The sequence below is a fragment of the Electrophorus electricus genome, chromosome 15 (assembly GCF_013358815.1).
Source record: "Electrophorus electricus isolate fEleEle1 chromosome 15, fEleEle1.pri, whole genome shotgun sequence".
Lineage (NCBI taxonomy): Eukaryota > Metazoa > Chordata > Actinopteri > Gymnotiformes > Gymnotidae > Electrophorus > Electrophorus electricus.
The window spans coordinates 14001197-14028475 of record NC_049549.1 but is presented as its reverse complement, the minus strand read 5'-3'; the positions used below and the strand labels follow the sequence as shown (position 1 = coordinate 14028475).

Sequence of the window (27279 nt, the reverse complement as noted above, 5' to 3'; positions counted from 1 at the left end):
CTTAAACAAGTGCACATCTCAGAATGTCCCTCTGCTTCAAACAAAGGAGTTTTTTTTTTGCAGGCCCACATGGAGGAGAAAAATGGAACAGCAGCATTGCAAAACAGTAGCCTGTCATGTGTCACTGAATTCGGGTGTAGCGGCCATTTCCATGGCAACGTGTGAAGGACAGGAACTGGCCTTAAAGTTCATAAGCAGTCTTCAACTGATGACATTGTACAACACTGAATAAAACATCCATCAGACATCTTAAAAAGCGAAAGGCTGTTTGTCCTTATATGATAGTATTCTAAGATACACCAAGATGACAGAGGTCAATTAGAGTTCATCTCCGTCAAAGATACAAAGTTGTGGTAGTGGGGATGGGGGTGGTAGTCTCTACCAAGATCAGTGGATGGGGGGTAGACAAAATGCTCACCCTCCCACCATGTTTGCCCCAGACTTATGAATTCCAAATGAAATTCTAAATAAATACATTACGTATATGAACACAAACTAATATTCATGTGGGTTTGTAGTGTTTCCTATTTTGAAAAGGACATTTATTTAGGCGTTTAAAAGCCAAAATAACACCATGAAATATGCAGTAAAAATCAAAAGTAATGGCAAGATTTTTTTAAATACTAAAAAGATCAGACCAGCATGTGGAAACAGTGTTAAAATTCAGAAAGAAAACAATGCAACATCAGCTTCCCCAAACTACTTTATTTCTTGTGTTGGTCAAAACTTAGGTTTTCTAGAAAACAAAAGAAGAATATCTACATAAATAGAGTGCATCTGGGAGGGGCAATTGAGTTTAAATGTGTATGCAGGATTGTGTGCAGGTGTATTGGTGTCAAGCAGCGGAGTGTGCGTGTGCTCTTATCACGGCTCCGCAGAACCACGCCAGGCATGCTCTCGGAGACGGAAACCTAGTGACTGGACTGCTGAACCAAAATGCTAGCAAAGGCCAGCCAATTCCCTTCTGCCACCAGTCGACGTAAACAGACACGCAACGATGCATGCATGCGTGCACACTGAGCCCTAGCCAGCCAGCCAGCCAGCCTGCCTCTACTCCCCTCCACTCCCCTCCCCAACCCCTCCTGCAAAAGCCTTCGCTCAGTACCTCCTCCTACCCACCGCAAAAATGTCAGCAGTTTCTAATGAACTGCCCACTGTCCCATCTAATTAGGTCAAATGTAGGGGGAAATGGCATGTGCTAAACTACAGCGCTCTTGCTGCACTGTGTGTGTACACGCACGCACACACGCACACACGCACACACACACACACACACATATATATATATGAAAAGGCATTTCTTTAGCATGGTCAAGAAGCATTAGCAGACTTCAGGACACAAAGTAAGAGTATTAATTTGGTCACACCAAGGGAGCACAGCAGCAAACCATGGACAGTGCACACTGTACGTGACAAGTGTAGCTGTGAGCATGAGTAGTGGGCGGGGGCGGTGGGGCTATCGCCCCGGGCAGCCGCACGCCTACTGCACCGCGGCCTTCCTGATGGACATGATGAGCCTCTTGCTGTACTCCTTGTGGTCCACAGGCTTGGCCTCTACCACGGTCACCTTGATGCGCGATTCATCCTGTGGGAGAGGAGACGAGTCAGGGCGAGATTGGCACAACGGCAGCCGCCAATCCATGCAAGGAAGTTGGACGAGCTGAGGCTAGGGCGTGTCGGCACTGCGACCACATCTGTGAACAGAGCTCAGCCTAATTACCTAGGTGGCCTGTCAACAAACTTTTTCACAAGCCTAGCTCTGCTCTGACTGTTGTGGGATGCACATTTTGGGAAAGGTTTTCTCTCACAAAAGTGCTATTCGGGCAGGTGTGAGTATCCTGTGCCTTTTCCCTCCAATATAAAAAGATTTGAAGAAATGACTCCAGGTTATTTTAATCCTAGCCAGATGTCAGTAAATATTCTGTCCTGTGGGAAAGGTGGCTTTGCATTTCTCCCTCAAGCATGGAGGTGCTTGAGCAATTTACTTGCTCTATATTCGGACCACATGCACCAGCTGCTCAGATCAGCAGACCTGCCCCAAATGTAGGACTTCAGAACACTTCAGGTCCAGACTCAAAGCTTTGGTAGCTTTAGGTTCTACATCATGTATGTAGGCTGCCCAATTTCAACTCCAAATTGTTACTCGTGTAGTTATATTTAATATCAATACAGACATTTTGCACTGAACATTTGTATAGGATTACAGAGACATAAGTAAGGAATTTAGCCAAAATCAAAGTCTCTTAGTTTATAATGGCCCTAGAGAAATAACGGTTAATTAATATTTAATGCAGCATAAGAAATGAATACATTTCATATTATGCATGGATTTTGAGAAGACACTCCACTCTCTGAAATTTATAACAAGATTTCTTATCCCATGCAAATGTGATCAACATAAGAGGCCTTGTAACAAAATTACATTATGGACCTGCCCAGAAAAATAGTCCCATCTGAAAACTACTCAAGCAGGAGGGAGCTCTGTGCTTTAGTTCAACCCAAAGACCTGTGACTGCTCAAAATCGTGTTCTCACTGGCCTATGAACGCTGCACACAATTCAAAAACTACACTCGAAAGCCTGAAATGATTAGTTTCCCCACCATGGCACTTTGATACATCATAATTCCATTCTTTCCATTAAATTAACCTACACCCAGACCTGTGACTTACACCAGAACCTGTTTTAATAACTAGGAGTTGTAATAATAGCCAGTTGCCATTTGAGAAAGACTAACCCCCTAAATCTTTAGCAATATTCCAGGTTGGTGTGACATCACTCACACCAATCATCAATATCGCAAAAACTAATCATCAATATCGCAAGCCCTGATCAGAAACCAGGCACTTCCTCCTGGAGTTTTGAAGCATGCATTTGAAAACATGGCACAGGAAGGGCTAGAGGAACGCAGTTCGTTAGTGACCTAGTCATAAATCTCATTTCATCTCTTACGGCCTTTTTCTCACTTTTCCCCAAATGTATTATAAATTTGACACCTGCAGACAAAACGAAACCGTTTCAGTGACTGTAAAAAGCCCAGGTGAAACTATACCGCCACTGTCTTAAACAATTTATGCCTGCTTTTAACTCCAGACCTGACATTACAAAGCCAGATTTTGAGTCTGTTTGAAAGGGACTTGAGCAGCTCTCTCCATCATCAGCCAGCTGCTGCCATAAAAGTGGCTATTGCTACTTTTACCACACTGAGTGAAAGTCTGTATAAAGTAATACATTTCACAGAACATCAACATTTTAAAACAGAATTAAACAAAAGTAACCGCTAGAAATTAATATAAAAATTACAGATAGATAACCAACCAACCAAAAAAAATGGGGAGTGTGAAATGATAACTGGATTCTAAAATAACTGTCTACTTATTAACCAAATAAAAATATTTGACTGGCCGACGGTATAAAGAGGTCTCTAGGTTCTCCAGCTGCTGCAAAGAAAAGAAAGCACATTACTCCTGCTTTGGCATCAGTGCACTGTCTCCCAGTTCATTAAGAGTCCAGTATGGGCTGGCTTTGGTGTTCTTCAAAGTTCCAAATGGACTTGCACCTGCCTATGTTCTAGAGATGCTTCCTGTGTGCGCTGCTAGATGGTCCCCAAGACCAGCCTGTCAGCCTCTCCGACAGTCCCATGATTTCGGCACGAGTTAAAGTTGGTGCGAGCCTTTTCTGAAGCTGCACTGAGACTTTGAAACGCTCCACTGGCCGACGTCCAACGTTTGCATCAGTGGCGTCTGGTTTTGAATGCAAGCTTAAAGCATTTTTATTGATGCAACTGTTCAAAGTGCTGCGTGAGGTCTGTGTGTAGGGATGTCAGTATTATCAGGCGTGTGTAAAAGAGTACGATAAGTGGGAACAGGTGGTGTGACAAACTTGCTCATGCTTGTAAAGCACTTTTACAAATGTTTAAATGTGCTACATAAATAAAAACTTTCTAGAGCCAGCAGAACTGCTCATAAGAGGACGTCAACCTTGTGAGACCAGGTACTGAGAAATGCTATTTTAATTTGGTCATTTTTTTAATGATAATCTGGAATGCCACCCTGCAGTGAATGTTTTATCTGAACGAACGGATTTATAAATGCCTGCCAGTTGTCTACTGTTAGATGGTGGGAGGGTGTTCCTCACCAGACTTTGTGTAGCTCCTGTTTATCCTGCTGTATCCCTCATGACATCTGTATTATGTCTGGAACTGTACAGCCTAGTGCTGATCTACTGATGCACTTCATTTTAAAATTGCATTTAATGAAAAAGCCATTTTTAAATCCATACAGGCTACCTACTTTTAAAATGAACAGGCCATAAATATTTTGATGTACTGTTTATGCAGAGGTAAAAGTGATGACAGGTTTGCAGTCCGATTCCATATAACTGAACAATGTGCCTCCAACTATGCTATGGCTGAGAATCTGGATATTGACACCACTGAAGATGCTTACAAATTTCCCTGAAGGACAATATAAACCTTATTAGAGAGAGTCTCTCTGATACCTTGCACTCTGGATAAACCGATTAAAAAGAATCCAAGCTATACTCTACACTCGAGTTATATTTGATATAGAGGCAGCATACAATTGTGAGCTGCAGAACTCTGTTTACAGGTATTAAAATGACTCAATATGTCCACTCAGCATGGAGGTGGGCTGTGCTCTCTCTGGTAGACATGTGACCTGTGTTGATGTGTTAATGGAGTTGTGGAGAGAGAGAGAGTTGTGTGTGGGTTCCAAGCCTCCAACTCCGCTCCGCCGTGGAACAGTTTTTTTTTTAAAACACCACAACAGAAATTACCCAAACTAATCTGTCCCAGAACACCCTCCACCCCCCTGCCAACAACAACTTTAACTACACCGTCTTAAGATTTAGGGGTTGAATACACAAATAAGCTATATGACAACACAAAGAGAGGGCTGCATTTCCAAACTGAATAGCAAAGAGGCGCCATCGTGGAGTAATATACATATACACACACACACGACCCAATTAGGGCTGCACTCACATTGTAGGTCTCCAACTTCACTCGGTTACGGAAGACAAAAGTGTTGAAATTGGCGTGCTGGAAGACCTCGTCAAAGGCAGCCTCGTTCTGAGTATGGACATGAAAGAGAAGAGATCATATTTTATTGCGAAGCAAAAGGACGTAGTCATGTATGAAACTAACTGGAAGCGGCCCAAGACCAAACACTTCTCTTTAAAAAAACACCCACCACCACAACGAGATCTTATAAGATATGCTGGGTTTGTGTGCCTTGTACATGAATGTGTCGCAGGCCTAAAATTGGGTCACGATGGACCATCGAGATTACTGGCCCATCCTTGAGGCCATGCTTTTATGTACCACAGAGCGAGTGAGCAAGAGACTCAAAGAGTGTGTGAGGTAGAGATGGAGGAAGGGGGGGTGCAATCCCTCACCGAGTCCTTGAGTTGGCCAATATAATCTGATTTTTGGCCAAGGATGGTCTCGGCGCTGTCTTGAAAGCACGTCACCCACTGGTTGTCTCCAAAATCGGCAATGTTTACCTGGAAAAAAAGCAAGAGATTGCACCGAGTCACTCAGCACACACAAAAACACAAACGTTTAATCCACATTTGAGTGGTTTAATGACCCATTAGACAACACCACCTCTGAATATAGGTATTGTCAGAAGAGCACATTTGGCAGCGAGACTGAGCGCGGGCACACGCACACACACACACACACACGCGCGCACACACGCGCGCGCGCACACACACGCACGCACACACACGCACGCACGCTTTGACTGTGCCACGCTGAGCCTAGATGCTCATGCTGGTTGGAGAGGGATGCAAAACAAAAAAAGGAAAATCATCTTATTTTACTCGTCTGGCTGCAAGAGCAGAGCTAGCTGACTAAACGAGCTTTAATATTTTAGTGCTTATATTTTCTACAATTATTTTGCAGTCTCGCTGAAGGGACAAAAAGGAAAAACAACCAAACAGACAAAAAATAAATAATTAATTAAATCGTAAAACAAAACAACAAAAAAGCAACAAGAAAGAGGGAGAGAGTAATTAACAAAAATCAATACAAACCAAATAAGAGCGAATTTAAATGGTTTCAAAATAACAAATTCTGCAATCGGGCACCATGGATTACTAATCTAATGACTATCATATCAGAAATGACTACCATGGGCAAACTGGATAAAAGAAGCAACATCAAAACAGAGGTATGATTGGGGGGGATATAAAAAGACACAAGCGTCACCAAAACCAAACAAAAAAAGAGAACTCTGAGAAGGACAGGTACCGACAGACATCAAGAGAGAAAACTGTCAGAAATACCAAAAGGTGGAGACATGTACTGTTTCAAGGACAAGTTCAGGTACAGGGAGAAGCAAATGTACCAAAATTTTAAATTGGCTGCACAACACCTTTCTCAGCTCGTCAGGGTCCAAAAAAACGAAACAACAACAAAAAAATATATACAAAAAACACATACACAAGTATATTTGAGGATATTTTACAATTCAATTTTACAACTCACTTGTTGGGGAAAGATTTATCATAAAGCTAAAAGTTGGTTCTTGCTTAGCCTCATAGTTCCAGTGCAATGAAATAAACCAAAACCATAAGTCCAAACAAGTCTTAGCAGGTTGACAGCATTTCAGGTAAGTGGAGAGGTTTGAATTTCAGCCTGTGTGTGTGTGTGAGTGTGTGAGTGAGTGAGTGAGTGAGTGAGTGAGTGAGTGAGTGAGTGAGTGAGTGAGTGAGTGAGTGAGAGAGAGAGAGAGAGAGAGAGAGAGAGAGAGAGAGAGAGAGAGAGAGAGACTGACTTACGGAGAGCATGAGGCGATATTTGAAGTCAGGGAACTCTTTGTCGCACTTCTCGCAGCGGAACATGCCGTTGTGCTGGTCCACCACCTTCTTATTGCAGTCTTTACTGGGACAAGCCTGGTACAGGCAGTTCTCCTTCCGCATGTACACAATGGTGCCGATGCACGTGAAGTAATCTGCCTGGAGAGAGAGTCAGCGCACATCAATGAACAGAGCAGACAGCGTCACGCAGCAAGACGGGCTTAAGAGTGGAACGCATTTAATGTAAGCACGAGAGTATGCTATTTACTGTGTTACATCAAAAGACTGCACCCTCATTTCCATAATGTTACAGCTTCCTCCATTAATCAAACATCTAATAAAAAGCCTGGTTATACATAAATTTGTGAAAATGTAGGCAAGTGCCGCACATTTAAAAAATGACCATCAATCTGCTGCCTAAATGTGAGTAAGAGAAAATATTAACTCGAGAGCTAGTTAAGAGGCGACAGTCAAAAGGGGGGAAAGCTTGTGAACCCGAGCGTGGCTCTGGAATAAGAGCGGAGCACCTGACGGGGATGGCAGGGTGTCTGAGCTAAATGACTGTGGGAGAAACCAGCCACAAGGCATCAGGAGGGTCACCGCCAGGACCAAGGGGAATTACTGCTGCTTGTTCCCTTACCTAACCATAAGTGGCTGTAGAATGAGAGATGGCCATAGCCCGGGAGAGAGAGAGCGCGCGAGAGAGAGAGAGAAAACCAATGAGGAAAGGGAACAACGGGGGTGGATGAGAGTCAGCTTAGAACAATGTGCTGTTTAAAACTCAATTCTGAACCTCTTAACAGCGTAAGCCCGCTCAGCCACACAGAGGACATGGTGTCCTGAGGGAGAGGCGTGGGTGATGGGTATGGATGACTCTACTGCTGAGCTTCAGAACGGGAAGGTGTGGCAGCCACCGCAGAGCAAGGCAAGCAACAACCCAAGCTCCTGTGGGACTGAGCGGAGTTTAAATTCATCCAGCGGACACGAGAGAGCACGGAGAGGTTTGCTTTCAAATACATGTACAAATATCTCCTTCATAACCAGGCGGAGTTGAATCGTTTTGTAAAAATCACTTCTGTAAATATAAGCCAGGGACAAAAACAGTACACGTGACCATTAGTAACATACAAATGCTGCACGAAAAGGAACTTTAGGCCTGTTTAGACGGTCATGTACACGAGGCCTGTTACAAAAGTTTTAAACCTTCAAGTTGTGTGTGTAAAGGGTAGGGTGATTGGAGGGGGCATTGCTTCCATAATTGATTTCTTTCGTAGGTGGCTTACTGCTGACCATTATGTTGCTACGCTTTAGGATTCTGACCCCAATTAACTTTTAGGAGTGGCGGAATCGATATTGTGTCAAATAAATGTAAAGCACCCTGGGAAGTGATGAGTGACAATGTTAGGAGTCAGGGGTTGGGTGGAGGGCCCAGCTACTCAATAAACAGTCTCCCTTTAAATTACTGTCATTTCACTTGCAGGGAAAAATTATCCCTGAACATTTCTGCCTCTCTAAAACGCCATAATTAATCAAGTGAATGTCTATGTAATTATCTTTTCATTCGCTTTACTGCAAAAGGAAGCCAAAGGCATGGGGGCATGGAACACTGCCGTTGGTTGTAATGGCTGCACTTTTGCACCAATGAGAGATTCATTTGATGGTTACGATACAAATTGTACTACATTTGCACTACAATGACTCCAAAGGAAGCTAGCTGAGTGTTAATGACTTGAAAGGAAGCTAGCTGAGTGTCAGGAGGCCAAAGCAGCACTGTGGCAGTGGTGGATGAGGCTACAAAGAGTTGGTGACAGGCGCAGTTAATTACGGCGGATGAGCTGAGTGTGTTCAGAGACCCGACCTTTTGACCCACTAGAGCACGAGTGCATGCAGAGAGCTGCGTTGGCATGCGTGAGCGAGAAGGAGACCGTGACCGCGAGCAGAGCAGGAAAGGGGCAAAAAAGATGGACGAAGAAAGGCACGGGAAGCCAGGGGTTTCATCAGCCTGGGCCTCCGCTACTCTAACAGGCCAGGTGATGCGTGCCACCTGCATCCTCCTCCCAAGAAGATAGCGATGCTCATGACAGTTCCCAGCTCTCCAGGTTGGGGTAATACAGATGTTCCCATCCTTTTACCTAGGAGGAGGGTGTGATGGAGTAACCAAACAGTTACACCAACTGTTCAGTTAACTTCTCGTGATTAACACAATCCAGGCCCGTATTTGGCTTTGAGGGCCAGATTCAAGTACTGCTGCAATATGGGTTTAAGGAGTTCACAGCCATGCAGCAATACAAGCTGCCAGTCACATACTCCCAACACCCCAAAAAAAACCCAGAAAGCCCAGAGAAGGAGAGGCTCTGGCTTGAGGCTTCTCCCCTGTGCACACTCCAACTTGTGCTGAAGAAACGCTACAGAAAGGATTCATCCTGAGAACCACAGAGGTACTTTTGTTCTCTATAAACGCATCAGTAAGACTCAGAGACGCCTAAACAGACCTTATTCAGCAGTTTTGACAGAAAGAGCATACACAGTATGTGAACTGCTTTTAACAGAAATATACCCCGCATCTTTTGGGATTCCATACTGTGAAGTCAGCGGTGGTCAAGTAACTTGGGGTTTTTAAGGAAAGAAAGAGCACACTAGCAAAAAAATACATAATAAATAGACAGACAGACTTTTTTTTTTTTTTTTTTTTTTTTTTTTTTTTTAAAGGAATCCATGAAGTTATATGTTTTCAAAGATGACAGCCAAAACAAAGCACAGGGCTACCAAAAAAATTTTTTATTTCCATCACAGTCTTAAAGTGCTTTTGGGAATTTCATGCTGTGTGTGCTCCTTATTGTATGGGGGTGGAAGGGTTGGCACAAAGAAATGAGATGTCCACGATTTCATGAAATGCATGAAATGCATCTGACATCAAAAACCAACACAATCTGATATTTTCACAATAGCATTAGGCACAAAATGAGTATGACTTAAAAACTCAGAAATGACAACAGCTGACGAAACAAGGCCCAGGACAAGCGTAGTTGTCATGGTAGACGGATACATTTGCTAACAGTTATATAATAGGCATCTTATGGTATAACTCAACTTATTTAATTGGAGGCTTATATAATGGGTGATAAATGGGTTACATTAAGTACCCATACCTGATGCAGCACATCATTTTCAGAGCTACATGAAAAACCAAAGCAAAAACAAAAACAGATGCCCCATTTTCAATTTCGGCAATACACATACTCAACTGTGATTACTGCTGGTGAACAGTCTCTAACACCCAATACGGAGTAAATGGATTACAGCATTTCAATTTTTCCATTAGCACCTTGAGCTTCGACTTCAAGCAAGCCCCTCACTGTGTGCTGCCTAACCTGTCATGTTTAACCACAATGCTTTGCAAAGAACATTCAAAAGATATGAGAGGAGTCATGCAAGTGGTAATGCCATCAATATCACAATACATGCGTCTCCTGTGTGTGCAATATATCTGTATTCCACTTCATACAAACGTTTATGAATATGCCTGCTGGAAACCCGCGAATGACTTCTGAAAGTGTATGATCTGTGATGGCGTGGGACGCAACACATTGTAAATCAATAAGAAGGTTGAACTTAAAAGAAAAGCACCCTCATTGAGAATTCATGAGTATTAAAGTGAGACTGACTTTTTAATTTTGATCATTCAAAAAACCATTTGGGAGCAACAGTCTGTCACCCAGTGTCTTGGGGTACTTCCTTTTGCTATAGTTGGTCCATCAATGCAACTCAAGTGCCCCCCCAACAAACCTTCGGAGATCTCCAGTACGGAAACAGCAGAACCTAGCTCAGTCTTCTTTAATAATTCAGCTCGAGTTTATTTAAAAGGGAGCCCCCATGTTTCATTCTCTCCCTTCACTCTGATACTGGGAAGCTTTATTCTGCTCGTCTCCCACCGCTGATGCTTCTCTTTAACAGATCACTTCTCCGTTCTGCACCTGATGAATCCCCCACACTCTTTACACTTTTGATTGAGGTTCATCTAAAGCAAAGCTGTTCCCTAGAGGGGAGCCCCACCACTGAGATTCGCACTCAGATACCAGTCCTGCCGCATGCTGTTTGCAGCCAGGGCTCCTGGAGCGTGGCACAGGCTCTGCGCTTGTACAAGGAAGGAGGGACAGGATTGCTCCAGTATTCTCCCCTGGGCCAGTGACGCACTAGCCGTTCAGACATTTTACGCTGGCAGAAGGCGGCTGGCACCTCGTATTCACAAGTGCTAATGGTTAAAAAAAGGGAAGGAAAAAAAAAAAAAAAGAAATGCAGCGCAGTAGCTGAGGCAACACAATCAGACTAAATAACCCAAACCAAAGGGTACTTATATTTACATATAAACATCTTGCTTCAGCGGGTGTCAGCACAGATGCCCTCACTGCTATAACTCAAATAACATTCAATTATGTGGAACTTCAGGCACAGATCAGTGGTCAGTTAAGATTAAATGTGTGATATTTTCAACCCACTCAGCAGTGAGTCTCCGCACTGCAGTGTTACTTTAAAAAGGCCTACCATTGGTAAATAAAATCTCAGTCAAAAAGTCATTCTTGAGAGAAATTTCACATGAAACAAGAAAAGGTCAATTTCCTAACAGTGTATACACGTTGATAAATCTGGTCAAAAATGAGGAAAAACAAAAATCAAGGATATATAACAGCCAATGGCAATTAAAAAGCCATATAACAATTGATAGTCAAATCCTCTGTCTGAACTTTCGAATTGGTAGCATAATCAAAAGGGAAAAGAAATGAGCATCGGGCCTTAACAACGCTCTCTGCAACATTGTGACTGCAGCGATGGGCAAATCCTGCCGACAAGGGCAGAAGTATTATGCACCTTATTTGAAGTATAATCTCTTAATTATAAAACTCAACAAATTGAGTCCTGCTAATCTGTCCTCCCCATCTCGGCGATAAACGTGAGAAATACTTAAGTGTATACAATAAGAAGGCAAGAGGCAAGAAGGGCACCGCGTTGTGATTAATGAGCAGGAATGGATCGAGCTGTAGATCAGTGCCTCTCCTTATTCCACACACACACACACACACACACACACACACACACACACACACACACACACACACAGTGAAGTCTAACTGACTGCAAGCAGTCACTTGGACAAATGGAATGACAAACACCTTTACTCCAGATTGCTTTTACAGGGGATGTTAAACTTCAGGGGCCATTCACTCATTTTAATATTCTAGATTACCTGTTTTATAGAACACATTTTTCTGAATTTTCATAACCAATGCATTAGGTAGTCTTAAAAAAAAAAACAAATCAGTGCAGGGCACCAACGTTAGCTTTTGCTTACACATTCTCTGGTTTAAGTTAAATGGTAAAGCAGGTTAATGTTCATTGCGTATATTAAAGCTAAATGTTTATCTTGTGTTCTTAACAGTCAAACATTCTAACTACTACATTTTAAGGACATGCGACAGCTTCTTGCACGGAATGAAAATATTCAGGGAAAAAATAAAAAAACAAACAACTCACCTTGTCGCCATGGCCCAGGTGCTCATTTTTGACATCTGCCAGGGTCTTCCAGTTGGTGGGACCACCACCTCCACCTCCCCTCATCTCTGTCATGGACTGAGCATCTAGGGCATGGCCCTCTTTATCATACCTGTGAATAAACACAAACACTGCAGCCAGTTTCCAATAAATAAATAAATAAATAAATAAATAAATACATAAATAAATAGAGTCAGACAGTTATTTCATAAATGATATTAGCTTATCTATTCAACTCAGTTGAAGGCCTGGCATTTTAACGGCGCGACCAGGGGAGACAATATCAGAACCGCAATAAAAAGCCATGCAAGCGGGTGGGCAGGCGGCCCTAACCGGGGAGAGGAGAGCTAAAAACAGCAGCGACAACGGCAGCAGTGGGGCTACTTGCGAAATGAATCAACAGCGCGGGGACGGCTGAGTGAGATGGGGTCAGGGTTGCGGCAGCGAAATCAGAAACCCATTTTCGCGGAGCGCTTTGGGGGTGCTCTAAAGTGGCTGTGAGGAAGGAGAGCACAAGACAGTGGAACAAAGCACACTCGGGTTGGAACAGTGGGGGAAATCAATACAGTGGTCTAATCTATGGGCTGGAGGGCCAGGACGGTAAATATGGAAGGTGGGGGTGGGGGGGGGGTGTTCTGTTCTGGGAGGCATGACTAATTGAAAATATCCTCATTAATGAGGAAGCAGGCAGGCCTGGCATGCAGGGTCCTGCCAATTTCACCTCCCTCTGAAAAATGGGTTTAATTCTGCATCTTGGCACAAGGTCCGTCATCTGCACTCTCTCTTCCGCCATGTTAAACGAGTTTGCTTGTGTTTGTAATGGGCTAAATACAATATACATACCGAACTGAAAATCATCCTACATTTGATTAAAAAAGGCTTACTGCCTTTAAAAAAAAAAATGGGTGGGGGGTGAGGTGGGGTGTCACATAACAGCCTCATAACTGAAGATTTGGGAATAGAAGATCATGAATTCCTACAAGCCAGAGGTCATCTACAGTACGGTTACAACTCTTACAGTTAAAAGGTATAAATACAGTCAAGATGCCTCATTTATAACCAACAGTCAGATGCTTGGATTTGACCTATAAAACCCAAAACAATCTCTTTGAATGAAACGGCAAGGTCTCAACCGCACACAGGAAGGAGCTGACCCAGCTGTACACACGGAAGCCTGAGCGGGGGCAGAGTTCGAAGAAGCAGGCTGGCAGGAAGGACGACAGAGGGACAAATTGGAGCCGGCGGCCGCGTTCGGGCGCTCTGATGACAGGCAAGTGCTCAGTGCGGCATGTCTGCAATGTCGAACTGACTGAGGGAGACCACAAGTGGTGGTGGAGGGGACTGGACAGAGAGCCACCAATCACGTCAAGAGAGGAACAAACACGGCAGGACAGAAGCGCTCTTATGACACGGCACACGCCAAAACCAGCAGTCCAACACACACGGGGGAGGGTGGACGACGACAGCAGCAGTGCCATGACAGGAAAGCATAACGACACACCCGCTATATAATCACTGGGATTCAATGGGAACTCTGCAGTTAACAGGGGCGGACATAGAAAACAGCTGCTCTTGGAAGTGAACGATTAGTGACCTTTTCCAAGGGTGCTGAGATGCTGGATAATGCTTATTTGAAAAAGGACGCGTCGACAGACTGCTCTCAACAACTTGCCCTGGATTCGTCCACCCACAGAGGTAGTAGCACTGCTACAGGGGGGAATTAGCTCGGAGTTGAACTGTCAAACTGACTTGAGTTGATCCAAACTACAGAGAAGAGGAGCAGGAACAGGTTTGAACCCTACAAACAGAGTCATTAGTCAAAGCAACTGGCAACCAGCCTGGGCAGCAACATCTACTCAATGACAGTGACCGACTGGAGACAGAAAAAAAGCCATCAAGGAATTTCTTCATAATTTGGTAGGCTGCTACACAGCATCATCTAGTTGAGAAGGGAAGACATCTCAGAGACTGCAGAAAGTGGCACCCAAGTTATCTAAAACAGAAGAGCACTTTACATTAAACTCTTCAAAATACGGCATCAAATACTGAACTTGGAACGGCAGCACAACATGCTTCTGTTATCTAACACGCGGGCCCACTCGCCTCTTCCACGCACTGTTCAATCAATGCGAGAACCTGCAGAGGAAGCAGACAGAGCAAATGTACTGGGTGGATGTTTGGGTTTTAAAAAAGCATTTTATTTTGGCACAAAACTGTGGCCATACTTTATTGTGTATGACACCAAATCGACCGTGATCAATTCTAACATTCCGAATCGGCTGAACCGCCACCTTTAGATCGATGCAACATGTAGCTTTGGTGTATTTACACAGTTCTGCGTCGTTAGCTCTGGGCCTTCCTTGAAATTGCATGGCAATGATTTTCGGAAGAGACCAGTTCTCTCAGTTGTCCCATCACCATTATGAATCCTCAGTTATAACACGTGCAGAAATGGCCCCCATATCTCTGAAGTAGACAGATCTCTGAAGATTTCTTTAGCTGCTTTATGTTTAAGGAAGACCAAATCTTTTGTCTACTGAATGGCAGGAAAGGGGCCACATTAAAAGCTTGCAGAGAAACTTCAAGATCAAAAAAGAAAATATCCTTAGTCTGGAAGAAAACATCCAAGCTATATCACATGCACTGAGGTGTGTTTTTCAGTTTGAATGTTAATGAGCAACATTGTTAATTTGTTTATTATTTCATTTTGGTGGAGGTGGGGTGTCCCCCCCCCCCCCCCAAAAAAAGTTAAGGAAATCAAATCATATTAGTCGAATATCAATATAGCCATTAGTTACAAACATTGAATATGCCTGTATTTATGTACCCAGCAGAGAGCAGGAGAGACTGAAAATGACCATACTAGGCATGAATGGCATTCATGAACAGGAAGCATGAATGGTACTGCTAGCAGAACAGCATCAAGTCCATCAGACCTGTGACGCCATCTAATGGAAAGCTGTGGACCTGCAATACAGTAGCTTCACGTTACACTACATAACACGTTTCCAGGGTAAGTCCTAGTGCCAACACAGGACCGTCATGCCCTACAAAACAGTTTGGTTTGTCAGACACGGAACGCCGATGCAATGAGATCAACGCTATGGCTTTTCATCGCAGTGGACGTGAAAGACTTTTTAATTATCTTTTGACAGATCAGCAACCCAAGCCGAAAACCAGAACCCTCATGAGACAGAGAAACGCTTCATCAAGTGCAGCATAAAGCAAAACACTTCCATCGATGAAAAAGGGCACTGGTTAATGAACACGAAGGGATAAGCAGATGTAAACCATTAAGCAAATACTTACATTCAAAGTTTAAACTGATCAAAGAAATCAGTCATTAATTTGAATGACATATTACTAACGTACAGTTATAAAAGTGGAGCCACAGAGCTGATATTTAATGCTCGGAGCGAAGCAATTTTATGTAAATCCGCCGTCATTTAAAAAGGCAGCCAGACTCATCCGACACCACTTCATGCACTGTTACACAGCTCCATCAGAGTAACGGCAGGAAAGTTCTACATTAATGACACCCAGCAGCGATGCATCTACACAGAACATACACACTGGCTTGAGAAAACGGCATGTTTGCCAGCAGTGTGATTAATCACAGGGAGATTAAAGCAATACTCGGCCTCTCTCGGAGCAGCATAAAACACTCAAGTGTCACAGCAGACCCTCAGAGGCTGGATCCGAAGGCCTAGGAGATTTCGCTCCCTAGTGAGAGTCACGTGATCCCTGTTTAACTGATCAAAGCCACACATTCACTTTAAAAAATTTATTTAAAAAAATGCACTACTAAAAACAAACAAAAAACACCACCAGAAGATCTCTGCTGAAACAGAAAATTGGTTTATGCCCACATGGATACGCCACTGAGAATAGCAATGAATCAGGGCAGGTCCTGTCAATTATGATTGGCACGATACAAATTATAAAATGAAGTTTCGACATGGCGGGTAGAGAGAGAGCACTGCATATAAAGAATCCGATACGAGCCATCAGTTTGGTGGTGAGGTTAAGGCTCTGTCCGTTACCTCTGCACGGCTAATTGACGCAGCCTACAGTCAGCCTCTGAGCCTTCTGGAGACAGGCCAGCCAGCCAGCCATGCACCGTGTAACCGTCCAGCATTTAATAGCTCATTATCCCTGGGCCCCCATGTGAAGAGAGGACAGCAAAAAGACAGGAGAAGCTAGGGGCTCCGCTCCCTGTCCAGCATCGGAGTGGAATGCGTCCCCCAAGCTCCATAACCATAATTAACACTGCAGCCCAGACGCCTGTGGCTCACATGGTGTGGGGTGATGGACGTGCAGGATCTCAGAGCCGCGTGAGCGCAAAGGAGCGAGGGAGCAGGCAGAGGTCTCACGCTGCAAGCGTGGTCAGAGAAGCACGGGGTATTCGGCTTTGCCCTGCGATCGGTTATGTTCCACTGCCCTCATTATGCAAATGAAACCATAGGACGACACTGAAAATAACTCCCCCACAAGCTACGTAAAACTAGGTTTTCACTACATTTCAGAATGCAAAAAGGATACGGGGGGGGGGGGACTTATATTTGCTGGCCTATTGGCTGCTTTCATTGTATTGCCCCCAGGAAGAGAACCTTGAGTTATTGGGAGGTAAATAAATGACGCATGCTGGGTGGAATTAATCAAACGTCCAGGCGGAAAAGGAGATGTCCGCCTTTATTTTCGACCTCAGCTCTGGATGTTGGCTTCAGTATCAGAGTCCGCAGGTGGAGGGACAGCTTCATCAGTGAGCAGCCAAGCCACAGCCAAAGTTAAGACTGGACAGGGGAACAATATTAACGAGGGGCTGGCATTCTTTCTTGTTTATTTAAACTAAAATGATTATATTATGGATGTTGTTATTCACAAATTGAACTATTAACCAGTTAAATCAATGTCAATGCATATGCATTATATATATATATATATATATATTTTACATATACACACATACACACACACGTGTGTGTTATGTTTAATAAAAGTATCGATGGTAATCAATGAATCTATTTAACAAACTGATTTTAAATGACAATGGCCACAAAGAAAACATAAAAGGAATGAGCCTTCAGAGGCTGCACATTAAACATTACCAGTCAGTGCAGTAGGTTTTCAATTCAGCCATCACTGATTAACAAAATTCTTTATGACACTCAAGAGACTCATCAGTTTTATAGACCAAGTTAACACTACTCATACGATCCTATGGTTACCTATGGAGATTGAACATACCCAAAATTAGTCAAATAAATAAATAAATAAATAAATCAAATGGGGGCAATTCACCATTTTCTACGATGTTAAAAGAACAGCAGCAAATTATTAAAGTACCATTATTGAAGTCATTAACAATGACTCAATTCAGTGAAGCGTTTAACAATGAACCAATTTCAGTGTCCCGCTACCTTCATACCCTGCTTGGCTCCAAGCTTAACCTTAGCCTCTGGAAGAGAGGCTAAGGAAAAAAGAAATAGTGATGCTAGATAGTGAACAGTACATTGAAAAGCAAGGAGAATTCCCTGCCATTCAAGAGCAGGGAAGAGAGCACTGCAGCTCTGCACTGTAGCTCTCCCATGGGTGCCGTTTCACAAGCAGCCATTCAATTTGAATTATTAAACGTTTAAACACTACACAGTCATATCTCTAATTTCAACAACTTACATCATGCAACTATATAGCAAAGACTCTCTTAGGCAGTATTGTGAACAGACAACATGAAATACCAGGCCTTCACACAACCTGCTTGTTTATTCCTGAATATGGTAAACACTGTGTCCCTTAAATTGAGCAATAAATAACCGAACTGGCAGGCGAAAGCAAGGGTGAGAAATGCTGAAAATATAAGTCACAATGTTTTTCAATTCCTTTTGCAGGGGTGGCCAATAAAGGGGTCTTTAAGGAGTATGCAGGCCCCTGCAGTCCTGTCAAGGAGGCCAGCCTTGAGTGTGTGGTTTTACCCAGTCCTGCTCCCCATTTATCTGGCACACACATACACCTCCACCACTGCACCAAGCACACTGTTCCAATTCTCTGGCATCAAATCTACAGAATGAAAACAGAATGGTCATGAGAGACCATGTACTGTTTACCGGCAAAAACCTTAGCATGGGATTAATGACTCTCTCCCATCCCCGCTGATTGAGGAGCCCAACACGCACTCTCAGATGCAGCTAATCTTGCCATCAAAGTTATGAGCATGCTTTGGTTCCTTATCTCTGCGCATCCCAATTCCCACAAGTGGTACGACAAAAATGGCTCTAACAGCTGTTTCTTCAAGAAAGTGTAGCTCTCTGTGTTGAGATATTCATTGTTAGATTCGAGAGCACACACCCTACATTGATCAGGGCACAAACCAATAACACTGGGGGAAAAAAAACCAAAAAAACCCAATATATATTATTGCTGCTACCGTTACTTTGGATCACTACCTTACAGAAGTCATGCAGTTATTTATGAACTTTAAAGGTGCTACTGACAGCATCTTTCACAACAGTTTGAGGAGATCATTTAAAAAGGCATCTTCACCAAATGTCGTTAAAACAGCAGTGGTTCAGTCTCTACTGGAAACACCTCCCCCCACACACCCACAAACCCATCCCCGAAAACCTAGCATAAAAAGAACTTAATGGCTTCCTCAATGAAAACACAACTTCAAGCTGGTTTTAGAAAAGGTCAGAACACTGAAACAGATTGCTTAAAAGCAACAAATGAAACCTTTTGCTTGTTTCAAAATGGATTAGTTCCTTCATATATTTCAGAATGCAAGGAATGGCGGCATGGATTTGGAAAACAAGCATGAAAGATCTGCACACAGTATACAACACACATTTTGTAAATGTTACCGAAAACATAGGACAGTGCATTTAGTGTTCCGCCACTGTCCAAACTTGGTCGAAAGGCACCATTACTGGCTTTACAAGGCAGCTGAAAACAGGTCTTTATCTTATGAATGCAGAGTTCGTTACCTTGGACATTAGTGTCATGTAATGCATGAGTCACTCACCAGCCTCTCAGCTTGTATGCCTCGGGGATGTCGGGGTTGATCATTACAGTGCTGCTGAAGAGGGTGGAGAGGGAACGCCCTCCGAAGTCTGACAGCTTGGCACCCTTTATTGCCAAGATGGGCTGCTCGGTGCCATCAAACGTCTCTGCCTGGAGAGGGTTGGACAGGGGGTGAGGAGAGACACAGAGAGACAGAGACAGAGAGAGACAGAGATACACAGAGAAAACAAGGATATCAGCACTTGCAAGGTCCTGTAGACTTTTCTTAGACCAAACTTAGAACTGGATCAGAGAGGGATTCCACAGACATGGCAAGTAATTGCCATTCTAATTGTTGTTTATGCCTCCGCACATCTAAGCTTTACCAAGCAAATCCCTTGCAGAAGGGTGTCGGGCAGGCAAACAATAAGGCAAAGTTGTACTTGTCAGGATGAAAGAGGTTGTGTGGGTTTCCTTAGGTGCCACTGATGGAGCTACACACACCCTTAATGTACACAGCATCTTAAAAAGACAAATCACAACTCTTACCTACTATAAAGAAACATAATACCTGGAACATTAATGTGTGCTTAAATGATATAATATCAGATAAACCAAAAAAGTCCCATTTGGATCTTGTGCCTGTGCTCAGAAAAATAACTTTGGGCTATTCATATGCAAGGCGCAGTAAATGTCTCACAAACAGCATTATTTTTTTTACATAGTATTCTCTAAGCATGTAGAAAGCTGATTATTATTATCCAGTATCAACGCTAAGGGGATGGCTAGCTTTGAGCCACTGAAAGCAAAAAATAGCAGAAACCCCAAGACCCCAATAACAGTATCTGAGTCTCAGGGAAAGCCCAGGGCCATGTCCCAATAAGAAGGCATTCTCTGAAAGGCAAAAAACCAATACCAGTGTACATTATGTTAACAGAGGTGCTGACCTCACTTCCAGTGCCCACACAGCTCAAACGCATCAGTGGCAGTGCAGGACTCACCTCTGTTCCCCACATGGTGACCTGGATGACTCTGCCAGACATGTCCATCAGCTGAATGTTCCTCTTGGACACCTCACGGCTGTTTTTAGTTGTGATGCGAGTCACATCCTCCACGCTCTTACACACCCCGATCACATCTGTAGATGGAGAAATGTACTCAGGAGGTGCTTCACTCAAGTTTCTTATTACACTGGCTGACTGGGTTTGAGAGGAACTATTTACCCACTTGGGACACCCAAATAATACTTTATATACTTTAGACAACTCTGACACATCGGCCTGTCTGCGCCATCGTGCTGCAGCCGCCCTTGCTGCGAGTGTCATCCAGAATTACATGGCAGCCCTTCACTGCTCTTACCTGCCTAACCCCAGCCTGTTTATCTAATGCCTCCAGGACTCATTTAAGCGCCATTAACGGTAATTCACCGTCGACACCAGAATCGAGAAGGCTTTGTGAACGAAGCCTGCCCTGCTGCACCTTACCCCACTCCTGCTGTCATTACCGTAACTACTGTTGTGCTTATTACCGCCGTGTTCCAGCGGTAGCAGTCGGCCGCCTCCTCCCCCAATAAGGGACACAAAGTCAGTCTGCGCCAGTGGTTACTGCTGTGCCCCATTTATTAGTACCACGTTTCTCACCGCCCCTATAAATAACCACAGCCTCCAAGGCAGGCGCAGCACACGTCTTGCCCGGGGCATCGGGGAGGAGCAGTGACTCTCCACTGCTGCCCAGTTACCTGCCTTCGACATTGATGATCACCAGCACATGGACTCACCCACGATGGCGTCCTTATCCCTGGCCTCCAGCTCGCCGATGGAGACGAAGTCGCACTGCAACATGGGGACATCATGGCTGTCGTCACAGGGAATGATTGTAGAGTCGCCGTTCAGGGTCATCTCGTAGTCGTTCTTCAGAGACGTGTACTGTTTGTTGGCGATCTTCAGCGTGCCCTTGGAGATGTAGTATACCTGTGGCACGGAGGGAGGAATGTGAGCGCACGCCCTGATGTGACCAGCCTGTAAGGCCACTTACACCTGATAAAAAGAAGTTTCACATAAGAGCAACCAATGTTCAAAAGCAAACGTTTGAAGCTGAAGGATCACACTGTCCTGCTGGGAGACCGAGAGCATGACTCAGCAGTGAGACATTCGCATGTTTCACTAGGAATCTTTTGGTTTGCTAAGAAAGCTGATTTAAAAAGAAACATGCACAAAACTAAACTGTTGTCTTGCAAATTCTGACTTTGCAACAGTTATCAAAAAAACTGATAAGCTGCATTTTTAAACAAAGATCTTTCATTTTTCAATTCTATGCATCATTACCTGCTTAAGTTATCAATTAACACCACTTCATGCTAAAGTAAAACATTACCTTCCCCTGTTCGATAAGGGAGAAGAATTTATCCACCTCCTGATTAAAACCGGTCACTCTAATCTCACCCTGCAAAAAACAAACACCATCAGTGAGCAGACACAATCTTGAAAACCCTCCGAACTGACTTCAACGTGGGGCCCAGGAGGTTCCTCTAACTTACGCTCTCATCCACTATCTCCATGGAGAAGAGCTTCCCGTCTCCCCGAGAGTTGCTCCAGGTGCGAATGGAACTCTTGTTAGTAACCCGCGCTCGAATGGTCCACCTACGGGTACAGGGGATTTAGCTCATAAACAGAAACTCCAGATTAGCACAGATTATCTTGCGCACACAGACGCCTGCCGGAGGGACAGGGAGTGAAGACAGATGTGCCCACTAACTTTGACTGGTAGGGGTTGAGGCTGGCGATAGGCACAACTTTCGAGGTGCCCCCCGGTGTGCTGGGCATGGGCTTCTTCCCGAAGTCACGAGCGGTGCCTCTGCTCGCAAGGCCTAATGAGAGCGGAGCCGAAGGAAAGAAAAAAAAGAAAGAAAAAAATTATAAATCAGTGAAGTGTGCAAGGACTAAACCCGAATGAGACAGCCCAAGTTAATTAACCATCCACTACACTTGGCAGGGTTCAAAAGCTCAAAAATAATGACACTGTGACTGGCCAAACCTCAGAAAACATCTTAAACGTGCTAATGGTAAGGCTATGAACCTGCGTTCAATGTGTCTGAATGTTGTCAGGATGTCTGTTTAATTCGTTGGCTGGCAATTCTTAAATATCACATAAAACCATGTCATGATGCTTTACACATTAGATCTGCACAATACAAAATGTCAGACTTAATTGTGAGTCACTAAATAGCTATTCAATTGCCCAACATCCATTCAGTAGAAAAATTAGACTGCACACCCAGATACTTGATGTTAATGAACTCTCAAAACCCAAAAATGTGTCAAACTGTCAACAAAGTATAGTGCTTTAAAAACTAAGTCCATTTAAAACAAAGCATAAAATGACAATGAGAACAAAACTACTGAATTTAGGCTTCTGAGCTGTGTAAAGACCCCTGCCACCTGCTGGGCAATTGCGAGAATGCACAACGTGACCTACATTACGCAGCCAAACATGGGGCTGCTTCCTTGAGCATAAATTTAACCTAAAAGACATATGAAACTATTATACCATATTATAAATAGGAGATAACAGATTAAACTGAAATATGTAATACTGCATATTAAAGGACACAGCTAATGTAAATAATTAACATTGTATTAATACATTTAAATAACTGTTTGGGGTGGCCTGAATACCCTTTTACAATTAAGTAATTCACATAATTAATCCTATTATGCACCTTCACTATAGTCCAAAATATATTCAGCAACTAGCAATACTGCGTTAATACTACATAACGCTGTAGCACAAATACACCAATTGGTGTTGTGTAATATTCAACAAACTGACAACAGGGCTACAGGCCAGTGTTAAGAACAGAAGGTGCAAACATTGAAATGGCTCAGGCGGCCAGTGCTGTGAAGCGAGGAAGCTGAAAATGTCTTTACCGCCACCCCCATTCTGGGGCTGCAGATGTCGAGCCGAGGGTGCAGGGGCTGAAGGTGCAGACTGTGGAGCCTTTGACTGTCCTGCAGGACCCAAACAGAGCAGGAGAAAAAAACCTGAGTGAAATTTAAAAAGCGGGAAACTCCACGGGTGGCTCTTTTGAGGAGCATCCAAAGCTGAACACCAAGTGGACATGTGCGATGTGTAGACGTGCAACAGAAGACAATGCAACATCATCTTAATGTCAGTCCTTCTGCATTTTCAAATGTCAGGAGTTACTTACCCTCTACATAAGGAGTTGGGTCTCCTATTTTCCCAGGCACCTGATCAGCAGGCTTAACGACCTCCATGTCCAGTATAATCACCACAGGCCTGTGGCACACAATCAAGCCATGTTGTGAGTACAAACACGATACTTTAAGACCCACTGAAGCAACAAAGTACAACCTTACGACATCCATGAATCTGAAGAATTCGGACTAATTTAAATTAGTATTATTTTATTTATTTAAATAAAAACGCATTAAATGTATATTTCATATATTTGCATTTTTTCACACCACATTTCCAGCTACTTAGATACAGACAGTTTCTACTGTAGCCAGTGTCCTCTACAGTAGGAAGACATGTCATTATTCATGTTGTTAACCACTCAATGTCACGCACAAGGACAACACAGAGCAGCAGGTTCAGAGAAAGGGACAGGCCCTTACCGCCCATCCTTAAGGACGTTGGTGACGCTTCTTTTCAGCAAACACACACAGTTGGGAGCCACCAGGTTTTGCTCAGCCAGGGAGTTCAGCTGTGTGGAGAGCATGAAAGCTGTGGACAAGAGAAAGGAACCCCACCATCAAGCCTGTGAAAAACAGATTACCCTTAAGGGCAGCACAGTGAGCTCTGAAAATGTGCTCTTGGCACCCACCTACAACCTGGTTACTTCTGTGATAAGGAATTGAGGTGCACCACAGCCATGCTTCCTGATGGGTAATGAGATCGCCCCATAACTTATTCCTGAGCTCGAATGATATAAACATTTTAATCCCCACCCCTTGCTTTTTGATCATTTTGAACCCAATTCATCTACACTGCCCTGTCTGCTGGCTGATGTGTTAATTCTGGCACCTCTGTACAAAATGCAATTCTGTGCTCAAGCAAATTGCTATTGCTCTGCCAAATACTACGTGTGGGGAGAAGCACCCATTCAAATTCAGGTTAATCATGAACATCATGTAATCATTTGTAAAATAAGCAAAGGTTCTCATGATGATATCTACAGGACAGCAATTTAATTCTCTGTAAAAATGAAATGGGAGTAATGATATAGCAGATATCAAGGAACACTAATATTGAGCACAAAACATTTACACAAAACAGATGTTCAGATTTCCTTTCCTTCAACACAAGATCTGATGAGAACTGATGGATATCAAAAGTCACCCATCCCATTTTTAACAAGAATTTTAAATGCAGGCATGACTTGGTATGAGGGTATAGGAGCATGACTTCCAGGACATGGTATGAGGGTATAGGAGCATGACTTGCAGGACATGGCATGAGGGTATAGGAGCATGACTTGCAGGACATGGCATGAGGGTATAGGAGCATGACTTTCAGGACATGGCATGAGGGTATAGGAGCATGACTTGCAGGACATGGCATGAGGGTATAGGAGCATGACTTACAGGACATGGTATGAAGGCCGTCACTCATCATGAGTCGAAAGCGGACTGGTCCACTGCCCCCTTCAATCTTCCGAATATTCTACAGACAACAGAAAAGATTTTGGACATTTTAAAGAAGTTTTTAAGTTACTGATCTCAGCAAGTTGGCAATCTGGCATTAATTAAGTAAAACCAATTAATTTAAGCTTTTTTAATCGCATTCTAGTGATAAAATTCTTAAATTTGGTAGCTGATTTTGGTAAATTTGATAGTCCGATTTATCCAGGAGATTGGAGGCTTTCATGTTACTTCTGCTTTCACATAACTAGCATGAAACCCTCCATATCAACAGAATGACATCAGTAAATATAGACCTCTCATAGCAATGCTTTATGAACTGAAAGCTGATCAGCATATGTGTTTACAGACAACCTAAATATGTTGTTTTCATGCGCTGGTTTTCAGGCTGAGAACATTTAGCGCAAGAAAGTCTACAACAAAACCATATTAAAATGACCCCAAAACTAAAATGATACATGACTTCAGGTTTGTGATAACAGAACACTAACTGGTTACACCATATTTTAAAGTTGTGTAATTTATATATATGCAAATTAAAATTTGTGTTAAAAATGATAACTACATAATTCACTAAAAGACTTGACCTTTAGACCTGTAAATTATGTTTATGATGGATTAAATTATATACAAGGAAGGAACTTGGAACCATGATTACATATTCCAAGCATGCTTCCATTGGCAATTTATCATCTCAAACCCATGGCCAGTCAATACAGCAAGAAATCGATCATTGTTAGTATCACACTGACTCCAAACTGCTCATACATTGCTTGTAGATTATGTCCCTTTGAGATTTTACGGCAAGTTGAGTTAATCAATAACATTAAACTTCCTGGAGATTTATAATTGGTTTTAAAATAGTGGCTAAACAAAGTGTTTGTTTTTGCTTCAATTTTGTATATACACATTGTAGACAATGTTATCAATAAAGTGTTTGTATGTTAAGATCTTGTCCACTATCTTGTTTTGACAGCAATTAAAAATGCTGACTTTTCAATCTAGCCAATGCTGGAAGAATTTTTAAAAATCTACATGCTGCTTTTATTTTTTTTTAAACAGAAAAGATACTTACAACCAATTGAAGGACTGGGTTGGTGACATCATTACCTTTGGTCAGGGCCTTGAAATGAAAGAACAGATCTTTAATAAAATCTTAACCTAACAGGAACAAGACACCTTTATAATGGACTCATACTGACAATCCGTACGGACTACAGAATATATTAGCCAGAGCCGCTGCCATCTGATGGCCATACCTGTCGATCATTAAAAAAAAAAAGGTTCTCTTGCTGATGGGTACTCTTAATTTAAAGACCTGGGTCAATGTTGAATCTAAAGTAACGCCTAACGCCGACCTACACTTGTACAATCTAGCTACGTTTACGAATAACAGTAATAAATGCGGCGCCTGCCCACTCCAAAGTGAACGCGGCCGTGTGTGCCAGCTATCTTAGCTAGATTAGGCTAGCTAACCAGCTGGCCATTTCCAGTAGTAAAGGGCACGTCAAAACTGATGTTTACTGCTCAGAAAACTAACCAACCAACGCAAACTCGTTAGCTAGCTAGTTATTATCGCAATGTTAGTCTGCAAAAATAAGCATTTTTACTCAACCACAAAGCTCTTTAGCTAGCTAGGTCAGCTACTCGAACCAATAATACTGTCCGCTAGCTAGCCGTAACGTCTGTTGGTCATTTGTTTCCATGTTAGCTAACCTAACGTAATGTCCTTAAATCACTAGGTTACCAACTTATTCAGACAAAAAACAAACATCTCCAATATGAACAACCATTTTTAACTAGTCACAAACAGCTAGCTGGCTAGCAAGAAGGTGAGGAAAGCCTTAGCCGAAGCACTACGATCACGGCTTTCGACCATTTAAAAACACTTCACTTATTTCTGTCCTGTCACACACCTCTATCGCGCCCTCGGACAACTTAACAGCCATGTCTGTCCGAAGCGTGTCTTGGTTTTGAGAGTAAATCTCCGTTAATGTTGTTGGCGACAAGATTATTATTTTTTAATCCAGCAGCGAAAACAACACGCGCGTTACCGAGCTCGAGCACCGTGGCGCCAACTTCACTCAAACGCGCGAAAAGTGCAGGAACTAACGGCATCACTTCCGGTCAGGGCCGGCGAGGTTATCCACTTAGCTTACCTTCTCTTAACAGGAATAGGTATGTCTAGCTGACACTATAGATTATACACGTTTTACTCTACGTGTGCTTGGGGGACGCAGTGGGAGCTC

At 43.2% G+C, this 27279-nt stretch overlaps 1 protein-coding gene across 1 annotated transcript; it reads right to left on the bottom strand.

Moving 5' to 3' along the window:
* Positions 1 to 685: 685 nt before the first annotated feature.
* On the bottom strand, positions 686 to 27130 carry rpa1 (replication protein A1). Its single transcript, XM_026997733.2, has 17 exons — positions 26947 to 27130; positions 26106 to 26153; positions 24974 to 25052; positions 24005 to 24113; positions 23575 to 23663; positions 23294 to 23374; positions 22122 to 22233; positions 21904 to 22006; positions 21741 to 21809; positions 21145 to 21337; positions 20369 to 20505; positions 19390 to 19538; positions 12354 to 12483; positions 6807 to 6983; positions 5418 to 5525; positions 5005 to 5091; positions 686 to 1585 (listed from the first exon to the last, which is right to left on the bottom strand). Exons 1-17 carry the CDS (start codon positions 26977 to 26979, stop codon positions 1481 to 1483), a joined length of 1809 nt encoding a protein of 602 aa, XP_026853534.2. The 5' UTR covers positions 26980 to 27130; the 3' UTR covers positions 686 to 1480.
* Between the last annotated feature and the right edge of the window lie 149 nt (positions 27131 to 27279).

Bases quoted from the DNA above. Each gene is read 5' to 3' on its own strand.
- rpa1 (XM_026997733.2), bottom strand. From the start codon at position 26,979: ATGGCTGTTAAGTTGTCCGAGGGCGCGATAGAG. The intron at 23,375-23,574 runs GTAAGTAACTCC...TGGGTCCTGCAG, and splicing joins CCCAACTCCTTATGTAGAGG to GACAGTCAAAGGCTCCACAG. The intron at 19,539-20,368 runs GTGAGTCCTGCA...AACCCTCTCCAG, and splicing joins TCACCATGTGGGGAACAGAG to GCAGAGACGTTTGATGGCAC.